Here is a 20,478-nt window from a genome sequence, read left to right as displayed (position 1 = left end):
TAAGTCTTAGCAATCTTGACTCAGTTGGATTTATGAGGGGGGGTAGGAAGCTATTAGTGGGAGCAGAACTTCCTGTTTGAAAGATGTAAGCAATTCTGTGAGATGATGCCGGTGGTTGCATAATAGGCGGATGTACCTACTTGATAGCATAGAATCAGAAATGCCAGAATCCTGCTCAATTTTTTTTTGTATATAATCACTGATCAGGACAGTGGCCTGATAAATGGAAAGTCATCTAGCTAATCCTTAAAATCAGATGGGTCAGTGACTGATATTTACAATGGAAGTTTGTTTGTTTTTCTACTCTTCTGGGTTTCTGCTATCACCACTTAGACGACATTTCCCTAGTTGATACATTATCAACTATGCATAAGACGGTTTGAGACAAGCTAGACTCAAGTCCATCCAAGAAGTCAAGGCGACTGCAAGAGTGTTCCCAGCTGACACAAGAACTGTCCAGTGAAGCCCAGTTAAAATTGTCGGCTATAGGGGATCCGGCGGTAGTGCAGTAGGTTAAGCGCACATGGCATGAAGCACAAAGACCAGTGTAAAGAACCCAGTTCGAGCCTGCAGGGGGTGGCTTCATAGGCCGTGAAGCAGGTATGCAGGTGTCTGCCTTTATCTCCTCTCCTCTGTCTTCCTCTCCTCTCTCAATCTCTGTCCTATCCAACAACAGCAATACCAACAATTACAATGATAATAAAAAGGGCAATGAAAATGAAAAAATAGGAATAGATAAATCAAAGTATAAACCCTGTGAGCTGAAGTTGTTGTGAAAAAAAACTGTCAGCTATAGATTTGAGCTGTTTGAAGTTATCACGTTTTGTGGTGCGTTGTTGTGTTACACAGCAAGAGTGAACTGAGGGGGGCCGGGCAGTTGGCACGCCCAGCCAAGTGCACACACTACCATGCATAAGGACCCAGGTGTAGCTCCCAGTCCACACCTGCAGGGGGGAAGCTTCATGAGTGGTGAAGCAGTGCTGCAGATCTCTCTCTGTCTCTCTCTCTCTCTTCTTTTTCCTATTAAAAAAAAGGAAAGATTAAAAAAGAAGAAATGACCATGGGGATCAAGTAGTAAAATTTTCATGCAGGCACCAGCAATAATCCTGGTGGCAATATAAGAAAAAAAAAAAGGAAAAGGGAAAAGTTAACTGATATGATTATTGAAAGTCGGAACATTGTCTTGTTCAGCATCAAGAACAAACAGTACCTGGAGCTTGGTAGATAATAAAAAGTGAGTTGATAAGGTAAAGTTAACATTGACCAGTGATACTAGGATGTGTCACCAGATATCACATCTCTGTCCTTGTCACTTCACTCTAGTGACCTATTTTTCTCAGTCCTGATGCCACCTTCTATTATAAGCCTTCAGAAACACAGCAGACTTTTACAGGTATGTTCTTGCCTCATGATTTCTGTTCCATTTGCCAGCTGGCGTTCTGGAATAGAGCCATCTAACCCACTTCCTGGTGCTTGTTCATCAAAAACAGACTGATGTCCCTAGAGGAGCATTTCATACTTTCTGGGTTACATTGTTTGTATTCACAATAGGCGATTTGTTCTGCTCTGAAAAGCTAAGAATATTTCCCTCTGCTATTGAAACAGTAAAGAAATTAAACTAAGTATGATGAAAGGGTCAAAGGGTCTTGCAGGGACTGGCACATAATCATTGGTGATGTCTGTTACAAGATCCAGGATCAGAACAGAGGCTTCTCTTCATCCAAAATACATCAAGGACTCTGAGGCACGTAAGAAGATATTAAAAGACTTGGGGGTGGGGGGTTGAACTGGAGCTCAGGGTTTTGGAACTAGGCTGGCATTAAGTGAATTCCAGGTTTTATTTATTTATTTTTTAAAGTTTGCTTGGGAACTAGATCCATTTCCTACTCTGTAAACAGAAATACTAACACCTATTGTGGTCACTATTGGTCAAGCAAAATCCATTCTTCTTCTCTGTGGAGTGTCTGTGATGTTTTTACATGTGAGACAAGTATATATAACCACCGTAATACATGCAAGAATGGGGCATATAACTGATTTTGATCAATATGACAAGAGTAAAATTCCAACAAGTCACTACTGTGTGCTCAAAAGTCAACAAGTGTAACTTTTATCTGCCATGAGACTAGACCATTTCCCATGTAAAAGTGTGTCATTTTACACATCATCAGATATGAAAGGGTTATCATAGGTGATCTAATTCAGATACTCCTGTCTATGCATTCTATTTAGTGCTTTAGAGTATTGAGGATGAATTTCTATAGAAAAAACAATTCCATCTAACATCAGCAGACCTAGTTCACTGTATATATACTTGTTACTCTTTTTAAAAGGCAGAGGGGTTATTACTCCAGTGAGACCTTTCCTTTCATGGTATTCTCTAATTCCATTCCAGGAGGTTCACTTCCTAACAAAGTCCCAAAACCTAGATATAGACCAGGTCCCATAAGATAGAGCATGTGTTCATATGTATCCATAAATTACGGCAAATATACCTGAAAGCAAAAGTACACAATAGTCTGCAGTGAGTCAGTATCAAGTTCACAATGAAATAGTGTCTACTTAGACTTAGATACCCTCCTCATCACTTCCTATTACAGTTCTCTCACTCACTCCAAAGCTAATTTATCAAAGCAAGGACTGCAAAAGCTGAATAAGGGCAAGAGATGGGCATACTTTAAAGATGACTATCAGGTCATTCCATCAGCTGGGGCCCTAACTGGGGAGTCCTGAGAGTCCCAAACAGACTTGATGGGCCTAGACCTCGAATACATCCCTCTCTTCATTGTTACAGGTCATTTCTATCAGGAACAACAAAAAACAGACCCATTGTGGGCCCCCATAGGACCTTGCCCTCAACTTGGATCAACAATGGCAGAGAATGTTCCATCCTCTGAAGGGAAGATGGATAAAATATTCTATGCTACACCTGAGGAAGCTGGGTCAATATTGGGGCAGCATGGAATGTTCCTACTCATGACCACAGAATGTGAGCTCAGATCTACAGGGATGCAGAGGTCACACAGGCTCCTAAGCTAATTATGGTCCCCCAGGTCACATCAAATCGATGGGGTTCACAGACAACAATATTTATACCCCTTTCTCATATTAGGGAGCTACTTTCTTCCCTGATCCAGCTTTCTGGTCCTTTTCCCAGCCATGAAATCATCTCCCCAGACAATAACTTGGATCCACTGGCATATCCCATTTCAGGCTCAGGGGCAAAAAGAAAAAGGAAAACAAACAGTATGGGTCCATACTGCCAGAGGTTTAAAGAATAGGAAATCTATCAGGGGAGGGTGTGATACAGAGTTCTTGTGTTGGGAATTGTGTGGAGTTGTACCCCTCTTATCCTAACTTTTTTTTTCTTTTTTCTTTAAGAAAGGATTAATGAACAAAACCATAGTGTAGGAGGGGTACAATTCCACACAATTCCCACCACCCAATCTCCATATCCCACCCCCTCCCCTGATAGCTTTCCCATTCTCTATCCCTCTGGGAGCATGGACCCAGGGTCATTGTGGGTTGCAGAAGGTGGAAGGTCTGGCTTCTGTAATTACTTCCCCACTGAACATGGGCATTGACTGGTTGGTCCATACTCCCAGTCTGCCTCTCTCTTTCCCTAGTAGGGGGGGGTCTCTGGGGAAGCGGAGCTCCAGGACACATTGGTGGGGTCTTCAATCCAGGGAAGCCTGGCCGGCATCCTGATGACATCTGGAACCTGGTGACTGAAAAGAGAATTAACATACGAAGCCAAACAAATTGTTGATCAATCATGGACCCAAAGCTTGGAATAGTGGAGAGGAAGTGTTAGGGGGGTACTCACTGCAAACTCTAGTGTCCTTCTGCTTTCAGGTATATATTTTGCAGTAGTTTACGGATACGTGTGAACATATGCTCTCTCTCACAGAACCTGGTGTATATCTAGGTTTTGGGACTTTGTTAGAAAGTGAACCACCTGAGATGGAATTAGAGTATACTATGAAAGGAAAGGTCTCACCCGAGTAATGAAGTTAAATTTTCGGAGGCTCTTGCCGGCCTGGCTTGCTTCACGGCGGGTAACAGAGACGCGGAGACAACGGCTGGGCAGGGAAGCTGTATTTCTTTATTCAGGAACAACGATTCATAAACTAAGACAAACTAATCACCAAACAGAACTCTGCTGTCTCTTTGTGGCGGCGCAAGCACTCTTTCTTTTTCTCTGGAACTCAGGAACCCAGAAACTCTGTCTCTCTGGCACTCTCTCTTACTCTGTAACCCAGAAACTCTCGAACTCAGGAACTCAGCAACTCTGTCTCTCTGGCACTCTCTTACTCTGTAACCCTGAAACTCTCGAACTCAGGAACTCAGGAACTCTGGAACTCTCGGACTCAGGAACCCTCTCTCGGGGTTCCTTGGGGCGGGGCCAAGCAGGCCCGCGAAATTAATTGGACTGATCCAATTCTCTTGGCAGGGGGTGGGGGGGAGAGGGCTAGAACAAACCAATGTAAAGCATACGACACCCATTCTCTATCCCTCTGGGAGCATGGACCCAGGGTCATTGTGGGTTGCAGAAGGTGGAAGGTCTGGCTTCTGTAATTGCTTCCCCACTGAACATGGGCATTGACTGGTTGGTCCATACTCCCAGTCTGCCTCTCTCTTTCCCTAGTAGGGGGAGTCTCTGGGGAAGCGGAGCTCCAGGACACATTGGTGGGGTCTTCAATCCAGGGAAGCCTGGCCGGCATCCTGATGACATCTGGAACCTGGTGACTGAAAAGAGAATTAACATACGAAGCCAAACAAATTGTTGAGCAGTCATGGACCCAAAGCTTGGAATAGTAGAGGAAGTGTTAGGGGGGTACTCACTGCAAACTCTAGTGTCCTTCTGCTTTCAGGTATATATTTTGCAGTAGTTTACGGATACGTGTGAACATATGCTCTCTCTCACAGAAACTGGTGTATATCTAGGTTTTGGGACTTTGTTAGAAAGTGAACCACCTGAGATGGAATTAGAGTATACTATGAAAGGAAAGGTCTCACCCGAGTAATGAAGTTGAAGGGTTGTCATTCCACACGTGAAGTCTCTGGACACAGTCTGAAGTGAAGCATGTTGAGTTGGCAATCATTGTGTTGGTTAGGTTGTGATCGGCAGATGCAATATTATTTGATATGGATTGGGAGAGGCATACGGGAAAGTGGGCCTTATACAATGGTTCTAAGACTGGGGAAAGTAGAGGCTCTATAGTGGAGATGTGAGGTTCCTGCTGTCTTTCAAAAAGACAATCGATAGTTAATGTTATCATCACATTATTTGGTATTTGGGTTAACTTTGAAAAGTCCTTTTGTTAGGGTTTGATGTACAGTACCCAGTATCTTGTATATAGCTGTGCTATTGGTTGCTTCTGATCTACTTGGTCTAGGCTTTAGAGAGAGTCTGCATATCAATTACACAGCCTATATATTAAAAAGATTCAGTCTGTGTTTTGAAAAACTTTGAGACATACAATTAATTTTCCCCCTCGTATTAACTAGTGATTTATATGACTACATTTTACTAGGAGTGTACATAAACACCATTCCCACCACCAAAAGACTGTGACCCATCCCTCCCAACCACTCCCACCCCCCACTGTCCCAGGAAGCTGCATGTCTACCCCTCACCACAGGGTTTTTACTTTGGTGCCCTACTTACAATTTGGTCAGGTCCTGCTTTTAGTTTCCCTTTCAGATCTTCTTAGTCAACTTCTGTTGATGAGTGGGATCATCCCATACTCATCTTTATCTTTCTGACTTAGCTCACTTAACATAATTCCTTCTAGCTCTGTCCAAGATGGGTCAGAGAGGGTGGGTTCATTGTTCTTGATAGCTGCATAGTATTCCATTGTGTATATATACCACAGCTTTCTCAGCCACTCATCTGTTGTTGGGCACCTGGGTTGCTTCCAGGTTTTAGCTATTATGAATTAAGAAATAAAAGGCAGAGGGATACAAAGAAAGAGACCACATCACCATAGCTTCCTTCAATTGGTAGGGTCTGTCTGAGCTTACACCTGGATCATGTACATGGCTGGCAAAGCAGAAACCTATCTCTCGTTTTGTAAAATATATTAGGTTGTTGGAAAAGTCACAATATTTTTTTATTTTGTTGTTTTTCTGTGTACAAATGCATCATGATTTTCCTGACAATCCAATCCAATCCAATCCAATCCAATCCAATCCAATCCAATCCAATCCAATCCAATATCTAGTGGTTGGAGACAAGCTAGATATGGCCCATCACCTCAGGCAACTCAATCTAGTAGGACACTTTCATATATATATAATTTTTTTTTGCCCCCACAGTTATTCTTGGAGCTAGGAGCCGGCACTATGAATCCACTGCTCCTGGTGGCCATTTTTTTTTTTTTATTGGATATGACAGAGAGAAATTGATAGGGTAGTGGGAGAAAGAGAGACAGGAGAGATAGGAGAGAGAGAGAGAGAGATACCTGCAGAGATCTGCAGACTTGCTTCACCCCTTGTGAAGAAACCCCCTGCAGATGGGAGCCAGGGGCTACAAATTGGGATTCTTGTGCCAGTCCTTGAGCTTCATACTGTGTGAGCTTAACCCAGTGCACCACCATGCGGGCCACCCAGGACACTTCATTTTAAAACAGTAGATCGTAAGATTTCAAAGATTTTTTTCCTTATTTACTTTTTTTTTTTTTTTTGAACACAGCTTAGCTCTGGTTTATGGTAGTGACAAGTATAAAAAAGGAATTTTGAGCATCAGGCCTGAAAGTCTTTTTTCTGTAACCATTGTGCTATACCTCAAGACATGACAAAGGTTTATGTTTTAGAAACAAATTTACCTCAGCTTGAGAGATCATGATGTAAAAGGCTTATAGAAGAGGACATTCTACCCCTTTCTGATTTGCAATTTGCTGCAGCCATCAATAAACTAGTTTTGATTTCTTTTTCTTTTCCTTTCTTTTGTTTTAAACAAACTAGTCTTAAAAGTATGTCATGATGTTGGGTCAGCATATACTGTACAGTACAAATAATATTTATAAAATCATTGGTCTTTGTGGATTATGGCAACATAAAGTAATGTGAGATTTCACTTTTGTCACCATCTTTACACATCCAGCATGTTAACTTCAATTAATTAAAGGTTTGCTGAGTATCCACTAATGGCAATAGAATTAAACCTTTCCAAGACGTGTCCCAAGAACATGGCACATCTGTATTTTTTTTCCTAAAAGTTAATCAGATTTTTTAGAAAAATATATGAAAATAAATGGTATCCTGGAAGGAAAAAAATTCTCAAGGTAAAAAAAATTGCTTAAAGAATAGGAGTCTGGGTTGGAAATACTCTTCTATATTGACACAGCTAAATGGTGATTAAAAATATATACCTGAAAGCAAAAGTACACAATAGTCTGCAGTGAGTACCCCCCAACACTTCATCTGCACTATTCCAGCCTTTAGTTCCATGATTGTTCAACAATTTATTTGGCTTTGTACATTAACTCTCTTTTCAGCCACTAGGTTCCAGATGCCAGCATGATGCCAACCAGACTTTCCTGGACTGAGGACCCCACCAATGTGTCCTGAAGCCCTGCTTCCCCAGAGCCCCACCCTACTAGGGAAAGAGAGAGGCAGACTGGGAGTATGGATTAACCAGTCAATGCCCATGTTCAGTGGGGAAGCAATTACAGAAGTCAGACCTTCCACCTGCTGCATCCCACAATGACCTTGGGTCCATGCTCCCAGAGGGTTAAAGTATAGAAAAGCTACCAGGGGAGGGGATGGGATACAGAGATCTGGTGTTGGGAATTGTGTGGATTTGTACCCCATTTATCCTATGGTTTTGTTAATGTCCCCTTTTTAAAAATAAATTAAAAAAAAAAAAGAATCCAAATCCCTCCCTTCTGTCTCTCCACAGCCTACAGACCGAGAAATGGGTAAGTCCAACTCCAAAGTCCAGCTGCCTGAGAACTTAGTTGAGACCTAAAAACCTTTAAAAGGGGGTTATAAAGACACCAGAGAAGAGATGGATTTGAGACTGGAGTTTCTCCACTGAAGCATTGAGCAGTGTCAATTTTCTACTTTTAACAAAACATTTTTTTTTAATCTAGCATAGATTAAGTCATGGGTTTTTACAGACTATGGACAGAAGCCAGAAATGCCAACATCATGAACTTTATTTCAGATCTGTGTCATTTAACTCCTTCCTTTTTTCTCCTGGTCATCATCTGCACTTCACTCTAGGCTGACTTTTTGACTTTTTCAGGGAGAGAGGGGGAGAGAAAGTGAGTGCTAGAGGGAGGGAGGATAAGGAAAGGGAGAGGGGGAGGGGGAGAGAGGAAGGGGGAGGGAGAGAGAGAAAGAGAGAGAGAGAGAGAAAAACACTATAGCACCAAAGCTTCCTCCCATACAGTCCTAATGGAGGCTAAGTCCTCCATTTATTTATTTATTTTTAAAAAAATATTTATTTATTTTCCCTTTTGTTGCCCTTGTTTTTTATTGTTGTAGTTATTGTTGTTAGATAGGACAGAGAGAAATGGAGAGAGGAGGGGAAGACAGAGAGGGGGGGAGAAAGATAGACACCTGCAGACCTCCTTTACTGTCTGTGAAGGAATTCCCCTGCAGGTGGGGAGCCAGGGGCTCGAACCAGGATCCTTAGGCCGGTCCTAGTGCTTCGCGCCACGTGTGCTTAACCCGCTGCGCTACCTCCTGACTCCCAAACTAAAGTAATTTTTGTTGTTGTTGTTTGTTTTTTTTACCAGAGCACTGATCAGCTCTGGTTTACGGTGGTGCAAGGGATTGAATCTGGGACTTAGCTTCGAAGCCTCAGGCATAACAGTCTGTTTGCATAACCATTATGCTATCTACCCCTGCCCTAAGTCCTCCATTTAAAGCAGTGAATAAAACTATACACAGTAACCACTAAAAATTCATTATCATGACTAGACACAAAATCAGAAAGTTTATTTAATTCAAAACATGTCACAACTATTACACTTTTATTGAACAATCAAAATAATAATATCCTAAATACTTACAAAAATAAATGGAATATTGCTTCTATTTCTCCTGTGAGTCTGTGCCATAGAAAATAGAGATAGCCACACACTATTTACTTTTACGATTTGTTTCAGAAAATGTCTAAGCTTCTTCACAAACATAGGTTCATAATAGCATGTATGCATACAATTTCATACATAACTTTTTACAAGTGAATGTTTCCAGGTTCACATATAGAGAACCCAACACAGAGAGTACTATGGACTAAGAATCGCTTCAAGTCAGATGTGCAAATACACAGAAACGGGAATAGATGTAGAAGCAGAATAATCGAATGAATGTTCCAGTTATCACAAGGTATCTTAATGAGAGATACGCAGTTTGATCTTTCTAGAGAAAACATCCATTAGTTCTTAATCCATTAGTAAATCATTAGTTCTACAGGACTAATCACTGGGAAACAAAAAAATAGAATAAACTTCAGATATTTCTGAAAAACATTAAGTTAACCACAGGACAAACATGATTGTCATATGTATATACACATTTTAAGAAAGTTTATTATAGGGAGAGAAGTATTCATTTAGAGAAAATGCTGAAAATTAAAAAATGATTTCCAGAATGATCTGTAGATTTACTTTATTACACTGGAACATTCAATTTCCTATCACATAAGAAAATGCTGAATCTCTCTCTCCCATGGTAGGTGTGCTCAAGTCTCACAGCATAGACCTGTATAAATCATGGCTCATAATGAGTATATATAATGCTTTACCACCCACAGGGTGTCACTCTCACTACGTTAACCAGATGTGGGCATAAATCTCACTTCTGATCAGTTCCTGAATTGCGCATGTTAATTATAATCATAGAATTTGAAATTTGCTTTGTATAAATACTTATATATCAAGCATTTCAACTTCTACTTATCAACTAGAAAAGTGACAAATCACAAAATTTTCTCTTTCCCTTGTAAGAGTCTAGACTTAGTATTTATTCATAAATTGCATGAGTTAGAAATTCCAAGTATTATAATAATGATTATGAGCAACTGAACTGTGAAAATACTAATTTATTGAAATTGATGTTTTTTTTTTTTTACAATAAATTCTATTAAAAAGGAGCTTAAAGACTTGTGAAATTCCAATTATGAGCTGGTAGTAACAGCAAAGGAGCATATGTCTTACATTTACCAAAAATATACCAAAAATGCCATAATAGAAAATTCTAATCAGCATGCAAAAATATTTTCAAGGAATAAGTCATATGTAGAGACTATAAGGCTATATGAAAGTGCAAACCAACAGTAACTGCACTGAAAAAAAGAAAAAAACATCGAAATCTAAGAGGCAGTTGACAAAAATAATCCTGATAAACAAAATATCCCGACAGATGCTTCCTAGACCACAACAGAGCATGAAATCCTTCTATTTTCAGTTACTAAGAATTTTAACTGTTAGAAAATGTACAAACCAGGAATTCTAGATGAGTAATACTGAAAGTAGACCAATACTTTGCAAAGAAAGCTAACGTATAAATTCTAGATCAGAGTTCTACAGCCTGTATTCAAATCTCCCTGTTTTCAAGGTAAAGTTTGATTGAAATACATATTCAATTTGTTCACATCTTATGCACTGCTGCTGTAATATGACTTATGGCAAAGTCAAGTACCTGAGCCAGATTTTTCTAGTCCACAAAACCTAAATTATTTACTAAGTGAATTACTGTCTACCCCTTTACAGAAAGTTGCTGGTCCCTGGTCCAAACTGGTGCTGAGAGGTGCGAACTGTGAACATTATAACATAAAGTATCCAACTAAAAGCTAAGGCAAGATGATAGTTAGAACTCAGTTCCTTTCTACATCTGAAATAGTCCTAATGTTTTTCTGTTTTTAAATTTTTTGTCCTAAAATCAAAAAGTATTTTCAAGTTAGAATTACTAAGGGGTTAGCCAATCAGACTTTGTAAACATGAAAATACTTTATGTCTGCCCTGTTCTGACGTTACAGCCACTAGTCACATGTGGACACTAAGCATGTGGAATGTGTCTGACTTTTCTACTAAACTGGATTTTTAGTTTTTCTTAATTTAACTTAAATTACTTTGTATGTCTTATGGCTTCAATACTGGAAAGAAATATCTCTAAAAAATTAAAATTTAAAAATGTGAATCTTAAAATAAAAATTCCAAAACTAGAAGTAACACCTTTGAATAGAAGAGCTTAGGGTACAAATGAACTGAATCATTAAACTCAACCCAAAACAGGTTTCTTATTTAGTAAATAAAGCAAACTTATTCAAAAATATTTTATTGCCTGGACTATCTTTTCAGTGAAGAAACAAACAATTATAGTATCTTTTTTTTTCTCCCCCATGTATAAGTCCTGGCAAGTTATGCTTCAAGGCAATGACAGTTATAGCCTTCATTAGTTATATTTGTAAATATGCGGACTTTGTGTGTATCCACACAAAGTATATTTTTAGCTGCCTTTCTATTCTCAATTATCTCTTGGAACTGCCAGTTTACTTCCATACCCTTACCATTTCAACTATATTACAGAATACATTTCTTGTTTACGTGTGTGTGTGTGTATCTGAAAACATATACGAAGTGTATGTGTATCTGAAAGCTTTTGAATATGCAGAATTACCAATCACTTATACCAAGACAAAAACATTTCAACAGTATACTCCTTCAAATGCTATATCTTTAATTTCATGATAAAATAGATTCACTTTAAGAACAGAATTGGAAGGGAAAAGACTATAATTAGAAGTAAAAAAATAGAACTCTTTAAAAAATTTCCATGTACTTTCTCAATAATTTTCTTTTTTTAAAAGATTTACCATGAGTGAAATAACTAGAGAGAGAGAGAGAGAGAGAGAGAGAGAGAGCCAGAACACTGCTTAGCCCTGGCATGAGGTGAAGCAAGGGACTGAAGGTGCAGCCTGTAGTCTCAGGCATGCAAGCTGTTGCTCTCACAGGTTATCTTGCTGGTCATTACAAGGCTATTTTCATGTGGGCCAAAACCAATAAAAATCAACACTGATGTCTTTTAAAGCTACACATTACAAATTAATTAATTGACTAATAGGACTAAAAACATTAAAGTGAAATGTGCAAAATCAATTTGAAATAATACTGTCAAAAGACAACTGATTGAGATGCATACATAATTAAGTCTTCAAATTACTCACATGTACTCCCTCAGAGAAATAGCTAGATCTGTATTTTGTTTTTAAAGTTAGCTGGCATGATCAATTTTCTGCATTTTGATTTTAAGATAGCTGACATCCAGCATCATAAGCTTCTTTTTCTGGTAGTTGAAAGATACAAAATCTTGTAAGGGCACTTCTGTTTATGTTTTCCTCTGCAGTTTAATCAGACGTTGTAGCAGGAACCTTAACGGAGAGATTTCTTCTCGTGTTGGTGATGTGTCGTTGTTGTGCCAAGAAGGACCGTGCAGGAGTACATGCCCCAGTGTCTTTGCAAGTACCACTGCCGCTCACAAGTCTGGATTCCATCCCTAGTTTCTGGAATGCTAGACTCTGAATAAAAAGAAGTGACCATAAATATATATATATTTAGAATCTGCAAAGTACTTTTCCAATATACAAAGTGATTTAATCCTTAAAAATAACCTATAATGCTGGCATTATCTTCACCTTTTTAAAATTAGCGATTTAATAATGATTAACAAGAATTTAAGGTAAGAGGCGTACAATTTCATACAGTCCCCACCACCAGAGTTCTATATCCCATCCCCTCCACTGGAAGCTTCCCTATTCTTTAACACTCTTTGCAAGCATGGCCAAAATTCTTACACCTATCACTAACCATTGGAATAACATGTGGTCATTAGCAAATGATAAAAAAATATGGATTGAAAAAATGAATGCATATATCCTTCTCTCAAGATTTGTGTTATAAAGGAACATGTCTTAACTAGGATGAGCAGATCATGAGGGAAGGAATAGCTTATAAATAATTTAGTTCAAGACCTAGCTAAACTAGGCCAGATATCTCAAACATACAGAGAAGGAAAGAGGATTACAAAGACAATGGTGGCATGATAGAATAAATAATTTCTGAGGAAGAACTAGTTCTATTTGATGAAGCTCAGGCTTCACACAGAGTCTATAAGCTGTTTAAGTTTCTCATAATAAAGATAGTTAAAGTTAAAAAAAAAAGGCTACATTTGTATCTATTCTAGCTGGTCAGAATAAGCCAAAGGAAGCCTAGCTATCATAACAGTGTGGAAGTTTCAGAGCTATGGTCTTTCTTTCTCTCTCTCTCCCTCTGTGTCTCTCATTTTTTAAAAAAAATTATTTATTTTCCCTTTTGTTGCCCTTGTTGTTTTAGTTATTATTATTGTTGTTACTGATGCCATCATTGTTAGACAGGATAGAGAGAAATGGAGAGGAGGGGAAGACAGAGAGGGGGAGAGAAAGAAAGACACCCGCAGACCTGCTTCACCGCCTGTGAAGCGACTCCCCTGCAGGTGGGCAGCCAGGGGTTTGAACCGGGGTCCTTACACCAGTCCTTGCACTTTGTGCCACGTGCACTTAACCTACCACCCAACTCTCTCATTTTTATCAGAAAATACTGACCCATAATGATGAGCTCCAGTAACTACAAAAAAAAGACAAACACCCCCCTCTCTCCCCAGCACAGGAAACATGCCCACTACTGAATGGCACTCTGGGAAATATTCTACTGATATTAAAGATGACAAAATAAAATAAATTTGAAATTATTTCATGTTATTTTCTCCTTATTAAGATAGGTAGACAATTGTTGAAGAGTATTCCCTAAATTACAAAAGCATGAAAAGATACAGTGGCTTTAAGGAATGTAAAATGGTAAGTACTAAAGGCACTTAATTGTACATTACATATTCATATTTCTATAAAAACCCTTTAAAGAGCTCAAGTTGCATATTTTTGCCCAACCTAAAAGGTATTTATGGATCCTTAAGTTGTGCTTTGTGTGCACTGACTAAGAAAAAAAAAATCACAAAATCAATTTACTGATTTAAAAAATATTAAACTGGAAACAGTCAATTAAAATATACATTCAATTTGGCTTATGACCAATATTAAACATTAGTATTATAAAAATATGAAAAATACAGCCATGGTAAATTTTATTCAGTTACCTATGTAAACACATTATTTACTTATTTGTAGTACAAAAAATTCACCCATTTTTGTCAACTCTGGTCAAAATCTTTTATGGGAACTGTTCTTAAAAATTCTAATCATTGGGGAGTCGGGCTGTAGCACAGTGGGTTAAGCGCAGGTGGCGCAAAGCACAAGGACCGGCATAAGGATCCCGGTTCGAACCCCGGCTCCCCACCTGCAGGGGAGTTGCTTCACAGGCGGTGAAGCATGTCTGCAGGTGTCTGTCTTTCTCTCCTCCTCTCTGTCTTCCCCTCCTCTCTCCATTTCTCTCTGTCCTATCCAACAACGACAACAATAATAACTACAACAATAAAAAAACAACAAGGGCAACAAAAGGGAATAAATAAATAAAATAAATATTTTTTTTTAAATTCTAATCCTTGATAAAAGAGAGAGAAGAAAAATAACCTCACATTGACTCCGTCTCAACTCACCTTATTATACCAGGCAGAAACAATGAGTTTTTCTTCATAATCACGGAATTTTGCTACTTTACATTCACTCTGGAAAAAAAAGTAGAATGTGCCCAATTACAAAACATAAGGAAATACAATTACATACTGACATGCTTCTCCAACTCATAAAAGATAGAATCAACAGGCAGAAATAACTTTAAACAGCAAGGGAAACTAAGAACAGGATTTGACTAAATTTGGAGTAGGGCACCAAAGTAAAAACCCTGGGTTGAGGGTGAGGGTGATGGTTGAGGGGGGGGGGGTGGAGGGAGGATGGAATGGGACACAGTCTTTTGGTGGTGAGGATGGCGTTTATGTACACTCCTATTAATTTGTAGTCATATGAATCACTAATTAATATGAGACGGGAAAAATTGAATGTCTCAAACTTTTTAAAGCACAGACTGAGTCTTTTTAATACATAGGCTCAGTCTTTGATAGGTTGACTCTCTTAAAAGCTTAGAGCAGGGAGAACAGAAGCAACTGGTGGCACAGCTATATACAAATAATGTCAAAGGACATCAATTATGGTCATGTTGTGTATGATACACCAAATCCTAACAAAGGGATTTTTCAAAGTTAACCCAATTGCCAAATAATGTGATTACAGCAACAACTATCTATTGTCTTCTTAAACCCGAAGACAGCAGGAACCTCCCACTTCCTCTACAGAGCCTATATTTTCACCAGTCTTTGTACCTCTAGGGTGGGGCTCACTTTCCTACATGCTTTTCTCAATTTATACCGAATGATACTGCATCTGCCAATCCCAACCTAATCAATGCAATGAGTACCACCACAGCATGCTTCTGTGTCCAGAGATGTCAGGCATGGAATGTCAACCCTTCACCCTCATCACTCAGGTGAGACCTTTCCTTTCATAGTATTCTCTAATTCCATTCCAGGAGGCTCACTTCCTAACAAAGTCCCAAAACCTAGATTATAGATCAGGTCCCGTGAGATAGAGCATATGTTCACATGTATCCATAAACTAGGGCACATATATACCTGAAAGCAAAAATATACAATAGTGAGTAGTGAGTCAGTATAAAGTTCATAATGAAACAGTGTCTACTTAGACTTAGATACCCTCTTCACCTACTTCTTTTACATTTCCCTCACTCACTCCAAAGATAACCTTAGCAAAGCAAGGACTGCAAAAGCTGAATAAGAGCAAGAGACTGGCATACTTTAATGATGACTCTTTAGTCACTATCAGGCCACCCTATCAGCTGGGGCCCTAATCAGAGAGTCCAAAGATTCCCACACAGACATGATGGGCCTTGATCTCAAATAAATCCCTCTCTCCATTGTTACCGGTCATTTCTATCAGGAACAACACAAAGACTTCTTTGTGGGTCCCCATAGCACCTTGCCCTCAACTTGGATCAACAATGGTAGAGAGTGTTCCATCAACTGAAGGGAGGTTGGACAACAAACTCTATGCTACACCTGAGGAAGATGGGTCAATATTGGGGCCGCTTGGAATGTACCAACTCATGACCACAGAATGTGAGCTCAGATGTACAGGGATGCAGAGGTCACATAGGCTCCTAAGCTGAATATGGGCCCCAGATTACATCAAATTAATGGTGTTTACGGTCAACCATATTTATACCCCTTTCCCATATTAGGGAGCTACTCCCTTCCCTGACCCAGCTTTCTGGTCCATTTTCCAGCCATGACATCATCTCCCCAGACAATAACTTGGATCCACCTGTATATCAGATTTCAGGCTCAGGGGAAAAAAGAAAAAGAAAAAAAAAACTAGTATAGCCACAGGCCCTTTGGAATATAACTAAAATATGCCTACTAGCTATCTACAAAATAGATAGGCCCATCTCTGCATCTGCACTATTCCAGCCTTTAGGTTCATGTTTATTCAACATCTTGTTTGGCTTTGTATGTTAACTCTCTTTTCAGCCACCAGGTTCCAGATGCTAGCATAATGCTGGACCAGACTTTCCTGGACACACAACCCCACCAATGTGTCCTGGAGCTCTGCTTCCCCAGAGCCCTTCCCCACTATGGAAAGAGAGAGGCAGACTGGGAGTATGGATTGACCTGTCAACGCCCATGTTCAGTGGGGAAGCAATTACAGAAGCCAGACCTTCCACCTTCTGCATCCCACAATGACCCTGGGTCCATACTCCCAGAGGGATAAAGAATAGGAAAGCTATCAGGGGAGGGGATGGGATATAGAGATCTGGTGTTGGGAATTGTGTGGAGTTGTACCCCTCTTATCCTATGGTTTAGTCAGTGTTTCCTTTTTATAAGTAAATAATAATAATAATAATAAACTTTAAACAGAGAATCAATAGATAAGAATGGGGAACTTCTGGCCAACATGGCTGCAGACTAGCAGGTCCCTTTGCCCACCAGCAGCACAAACTACAGCTCAGATAGAAAAACCAGCATAGAAATGACCTTGGAGTTCAGATAGATTATTAACAACAAAAGAAGGAAAACAAAAACAGGTGACAAAGAAGGTACAGATCCCTTTTCCTCTCAGGTTCACAACACATGACCTGATTCTAGCTGTGACAACAATCTGCCCTACTTGGCTTTTAGCACCACTACCCATCTGGCCAGGTCATCGGGCTCCTGCCACTGTCATTCATCCAGCCCACACCCACCTCCTCTGGTCAATCTGCCCAGAAGAAAAAGAAACAAAACCCATAAACTGCAAAGCAAATAACCAGAGGAAATTATCTGCAATGATGGACCAAGACAGGAGCCTGATGAAAGTCCCAAATTCAACAGAGCTGCCAATGAATACTTCAGAGCCAATAGTTCTAAGCATGCTCACTGAATTCAGAGGATTTATAAAGGAAGACTCCAATAAGTTCAGAGAAATGATGAGAGAAACTATAGAAAAATTCACAACAGTGATCTGAGGAATGATGAATGGAGTTATTAAATTAAAAATCATAGGAGAAGGAAACTCTTACAAGAAGACTTAAGTCCAAAGGTTGAAAGAGGAGATGGGAGGGGGCAGTGGCACACCTGGTTGAGCGCACTTGTTACAGTGCGCAAGGTCCCAGGTTCAAGCCCCCTGGTCCTCACCTGCAGGGGGAATGCTTCATGAGTGGTGAAGCAGGGCTGCAGGTATCTCTCTATCTCTCTCCCTCTCTGTCTTCCCCTCCCCTCTCAATTTTTGACTGTCTCTATCCAATAAATAAATAACAATCATAAGAAAAAAATTAAAAATAAAGAAAGAGGGGGTAGGAAGCTAAGGTAGAGAAATCCACCCGACCCCTCACTACTATATAAAACAAAAAAATAACCTACAAAAAATGAAGATAGTATTAGAAAGTTATGGGGCAGCATCAAGAGGAACAATATGCACATGACAGGGGTACAGCAAGAGAAAAAAGAAAGGGGCAGAAGTCATGCTTGAAGATATAATGGTAATTTCTGCCAAGTTAAAGAATGGGAGAGGTTCCCAGGTCCAGGAAGCTTGCAGAGTTGCAAGAAAAATGAATCCAAACCTAAGTTCACTTAAGCACATAACACTTACAAAGACAAAGATCAAAGACAAAAAAGACTATTTTAAAAGCTGCTAGAGAAAAGTATGGAGTTATATGTAAGAGGAATCTCACCTGTTTCTGAAACAGAAACTCCAAGGCTATAAAGGACTTGAAAAATATATCCAAAGTTTTGAATGAAAAAGATTTCTGAAGAATACTTTATTCTGTCTGCTAGGTTATCAATGAAGTTTAAAGGAGGGACAGAGTACTTTTCAGACACCATTAAACCAGACCTACAAGGAATATTAAAAAAGACTTCTACAAAATGAAATTATAGAATTACTTTACCCATAAGGAGCTTATAAACAAAAGCAATGAGAACAAGCAAAGCACAATGAAAATTATGGGTTCAGAAAACAGAACTGCAAGTAACAAAGAGGATGGGGTGCTCCAAGGGTGATACAATGCACTTTGGTGGAAGGCTCTTTGGGATGGTAATATAGTTTTGAGGAGACGAAAAATTATACTTCTAAAATATTTACAGACTTGTAAATCAGGGATGCCAAAAAACTATTATAAGAAAAATAAAATATCAAAAAAATTAATGAGGGTATATCAAAATAATACCATAGCTTTGAGTGATTAATAACCAATATTCCATTTCAAGGTTTCCCTGAAATAACCTTCTCATAAATTTGTTTAGGTTTAAGAGAGTGACAATTTAGTTAATGGAGTACAGATCCTTTTGTTACGATGTACATTTGATTTCTTCTACTTTTTCTGAATAAATTCCCATATGCATACTTTTGAAAGATGTATTATAGCAAAAGTATCAGAAACTAAGGGATAACCACATGATTTATGATAACGCAAATCCAATGCAATATAATTATACTAAGCTGTACAGCGAACAAGCACATGGACTGGTTAGACTTTGCATAACATCTGGATGCTAAAACGGACACTTCCAATTCTGTGTGGATCTTCATCACTAACTGCAAACATGACATGTAAATTTCCAGAATTATCCAGGAAAATTAAGATGCATAAGTAAGAGAATTTTACCTCCAGAATCTCAATTCTTCTTTCTTTTTCAGCCAACTGCTTTCTAAGTAGCATTATTTCAGCTGATGCTGGATTTAGTTTGGGGTCTAAAGTCTTTATTACCTATTTAAAGGAAAATATGTTGATATTATCAAAATTGAAATATAAGAACAGTCTATGAAATCTGCATAAGTAGGAAATTATCCAGAAGAAATGTGGAGCTAAGTATAGACTAAGTAGTATAAGTAGAGACTACTTTACAATCTAATTTGTATAGCAAAAATAAATTATTTTGCACATGAGAGGATATAACATTTAGTATAGGGGCGAGGTGGTAGCACACCTAGTTAAGAGCATGTATTACCATGCATAAGGACCTAGGTTCAATCCCTCAGTCCTCACCCTGAAGGGGAAAGCTTAATAAGTAGTGATACAGTGCTGTAGTTCCCTTTCTCTCTCTCTCTCTGTTTTGTTTGCTCTCTCCACCCCATACTATCTCCCCTCACTTTCAATTTCTGTTTTATTAAATAGTTTAAATTAAAGACATTTAGTATAAAAATGAAATCTTCACCCCATATCAAATGTTCCTTCTGCAAAACTTAGTATTCAGAACTAATTACATTTAGTCACATCAAACTTTGAGCACTGACGCCTTGTAATATTCCTTTTCAACTCTGAAAAAGTAAAAAAGGGGAACTCACATTTCTTGCTTTCTCTAAGTACATTTTGTATCTTTCCTCCATTGCTTTCATGTCTTCATCTTTCTTCTGAAGAGCAGCTTCAAGTTCATTGATCTTTTGTACTGTCATTGAAAATAAAATGAAACATGACCTATTACTACCTATTTTAAATGTTTTATTTATAAACGAGTTATGTTAGTCTTGGGTCATTTTTAAAAATAATTGAAGAGAACTTAAAAGAAAATGTTATTCTTTGTAATGCATTCTGACCTAAAAGCTTTTGAACTGCAACTAATATATTGCTGATCTTTCCTTTTCCTTAAAAGGTTTAATAGCTTAATTTTACCTTTACATCAAGTATCTCAATGAGAAAGCACCACATACGTAAGAAAATGTAAATACATATTTTCCAGAGAACTTAAACACTTTCTGCATATGCTTAAAGTTTTTTTTAAGTTTGATTTTAAAATGTAGAATACTTTAATTAAAAATATTTATATCTTCACAGCACTAGTTCTATTACGTTTTAGTTTGATGGTCATATATATCAGTTAATTAGATTTTTTTATATTTATTTATTTTCCCTTTTGTTGACCTTGTTTCTCAGTGTTGTTTTAGTCATCATTATTGATGTTGTTGATGCTTTTGTTAGATAGGAC

The 20,478-nt window shown here is 38.6% G+C and overlaps 1 protein-coding gene across 1 annotated transcript in view; it reads right to left on the bottom strand.

The window, feature by feature from the left end:
• Nucleotides 1-8,917: 8,917 nt before the first annotated feature.
• The window catches only part of HOOK1 (hook microtubule tethering protein 1), a 74,905-nt gene continuing 63,344 nt past the window's right edge, over nt 8,918-20,478 (bottom strand). The window contains exons 19-22 of the mRNA XM_007522721.3: nt 19,841-19,941; nt 19,161-19,262; nt 14,605-14,673; nt 8,918-12,535 (exon numbers count right to left, since the gene is read on the bottom strand). Coding sequence (XP_007522783.1) covers nt 12,365-12,535; nt 14,605-14,673; nt 19,161-19,262; nt 19,841-19,941 — 443 coding nt within the window. The 3' untranslated portion in view covers nt 8,918-12,364. The remainder of the gene's footprint in view (nt 12,536-14,604; nt 14,674-19,160; nt 19,263-19,840; nt 19,942-20,478) is intronic.

The sequence above is a fragment of the Erinaceus europaeus genome, chromosome 13 (assembly GCF_950295315.1).
Source record: "Erinaceus europaeus chromosome 13, mEriEur2.1, whole genome shotgun sequence".
Classification (NCBI taxonomy): Eukaryota; Metazoa; Chordata; class Mammalia; order Eulipotyphla; family Erinaceidae; genus Erinaceus; species Erinaceus europaeus.
This window is presented reverse-complemented; position numbering and strand designations above follow the sequence as displayed.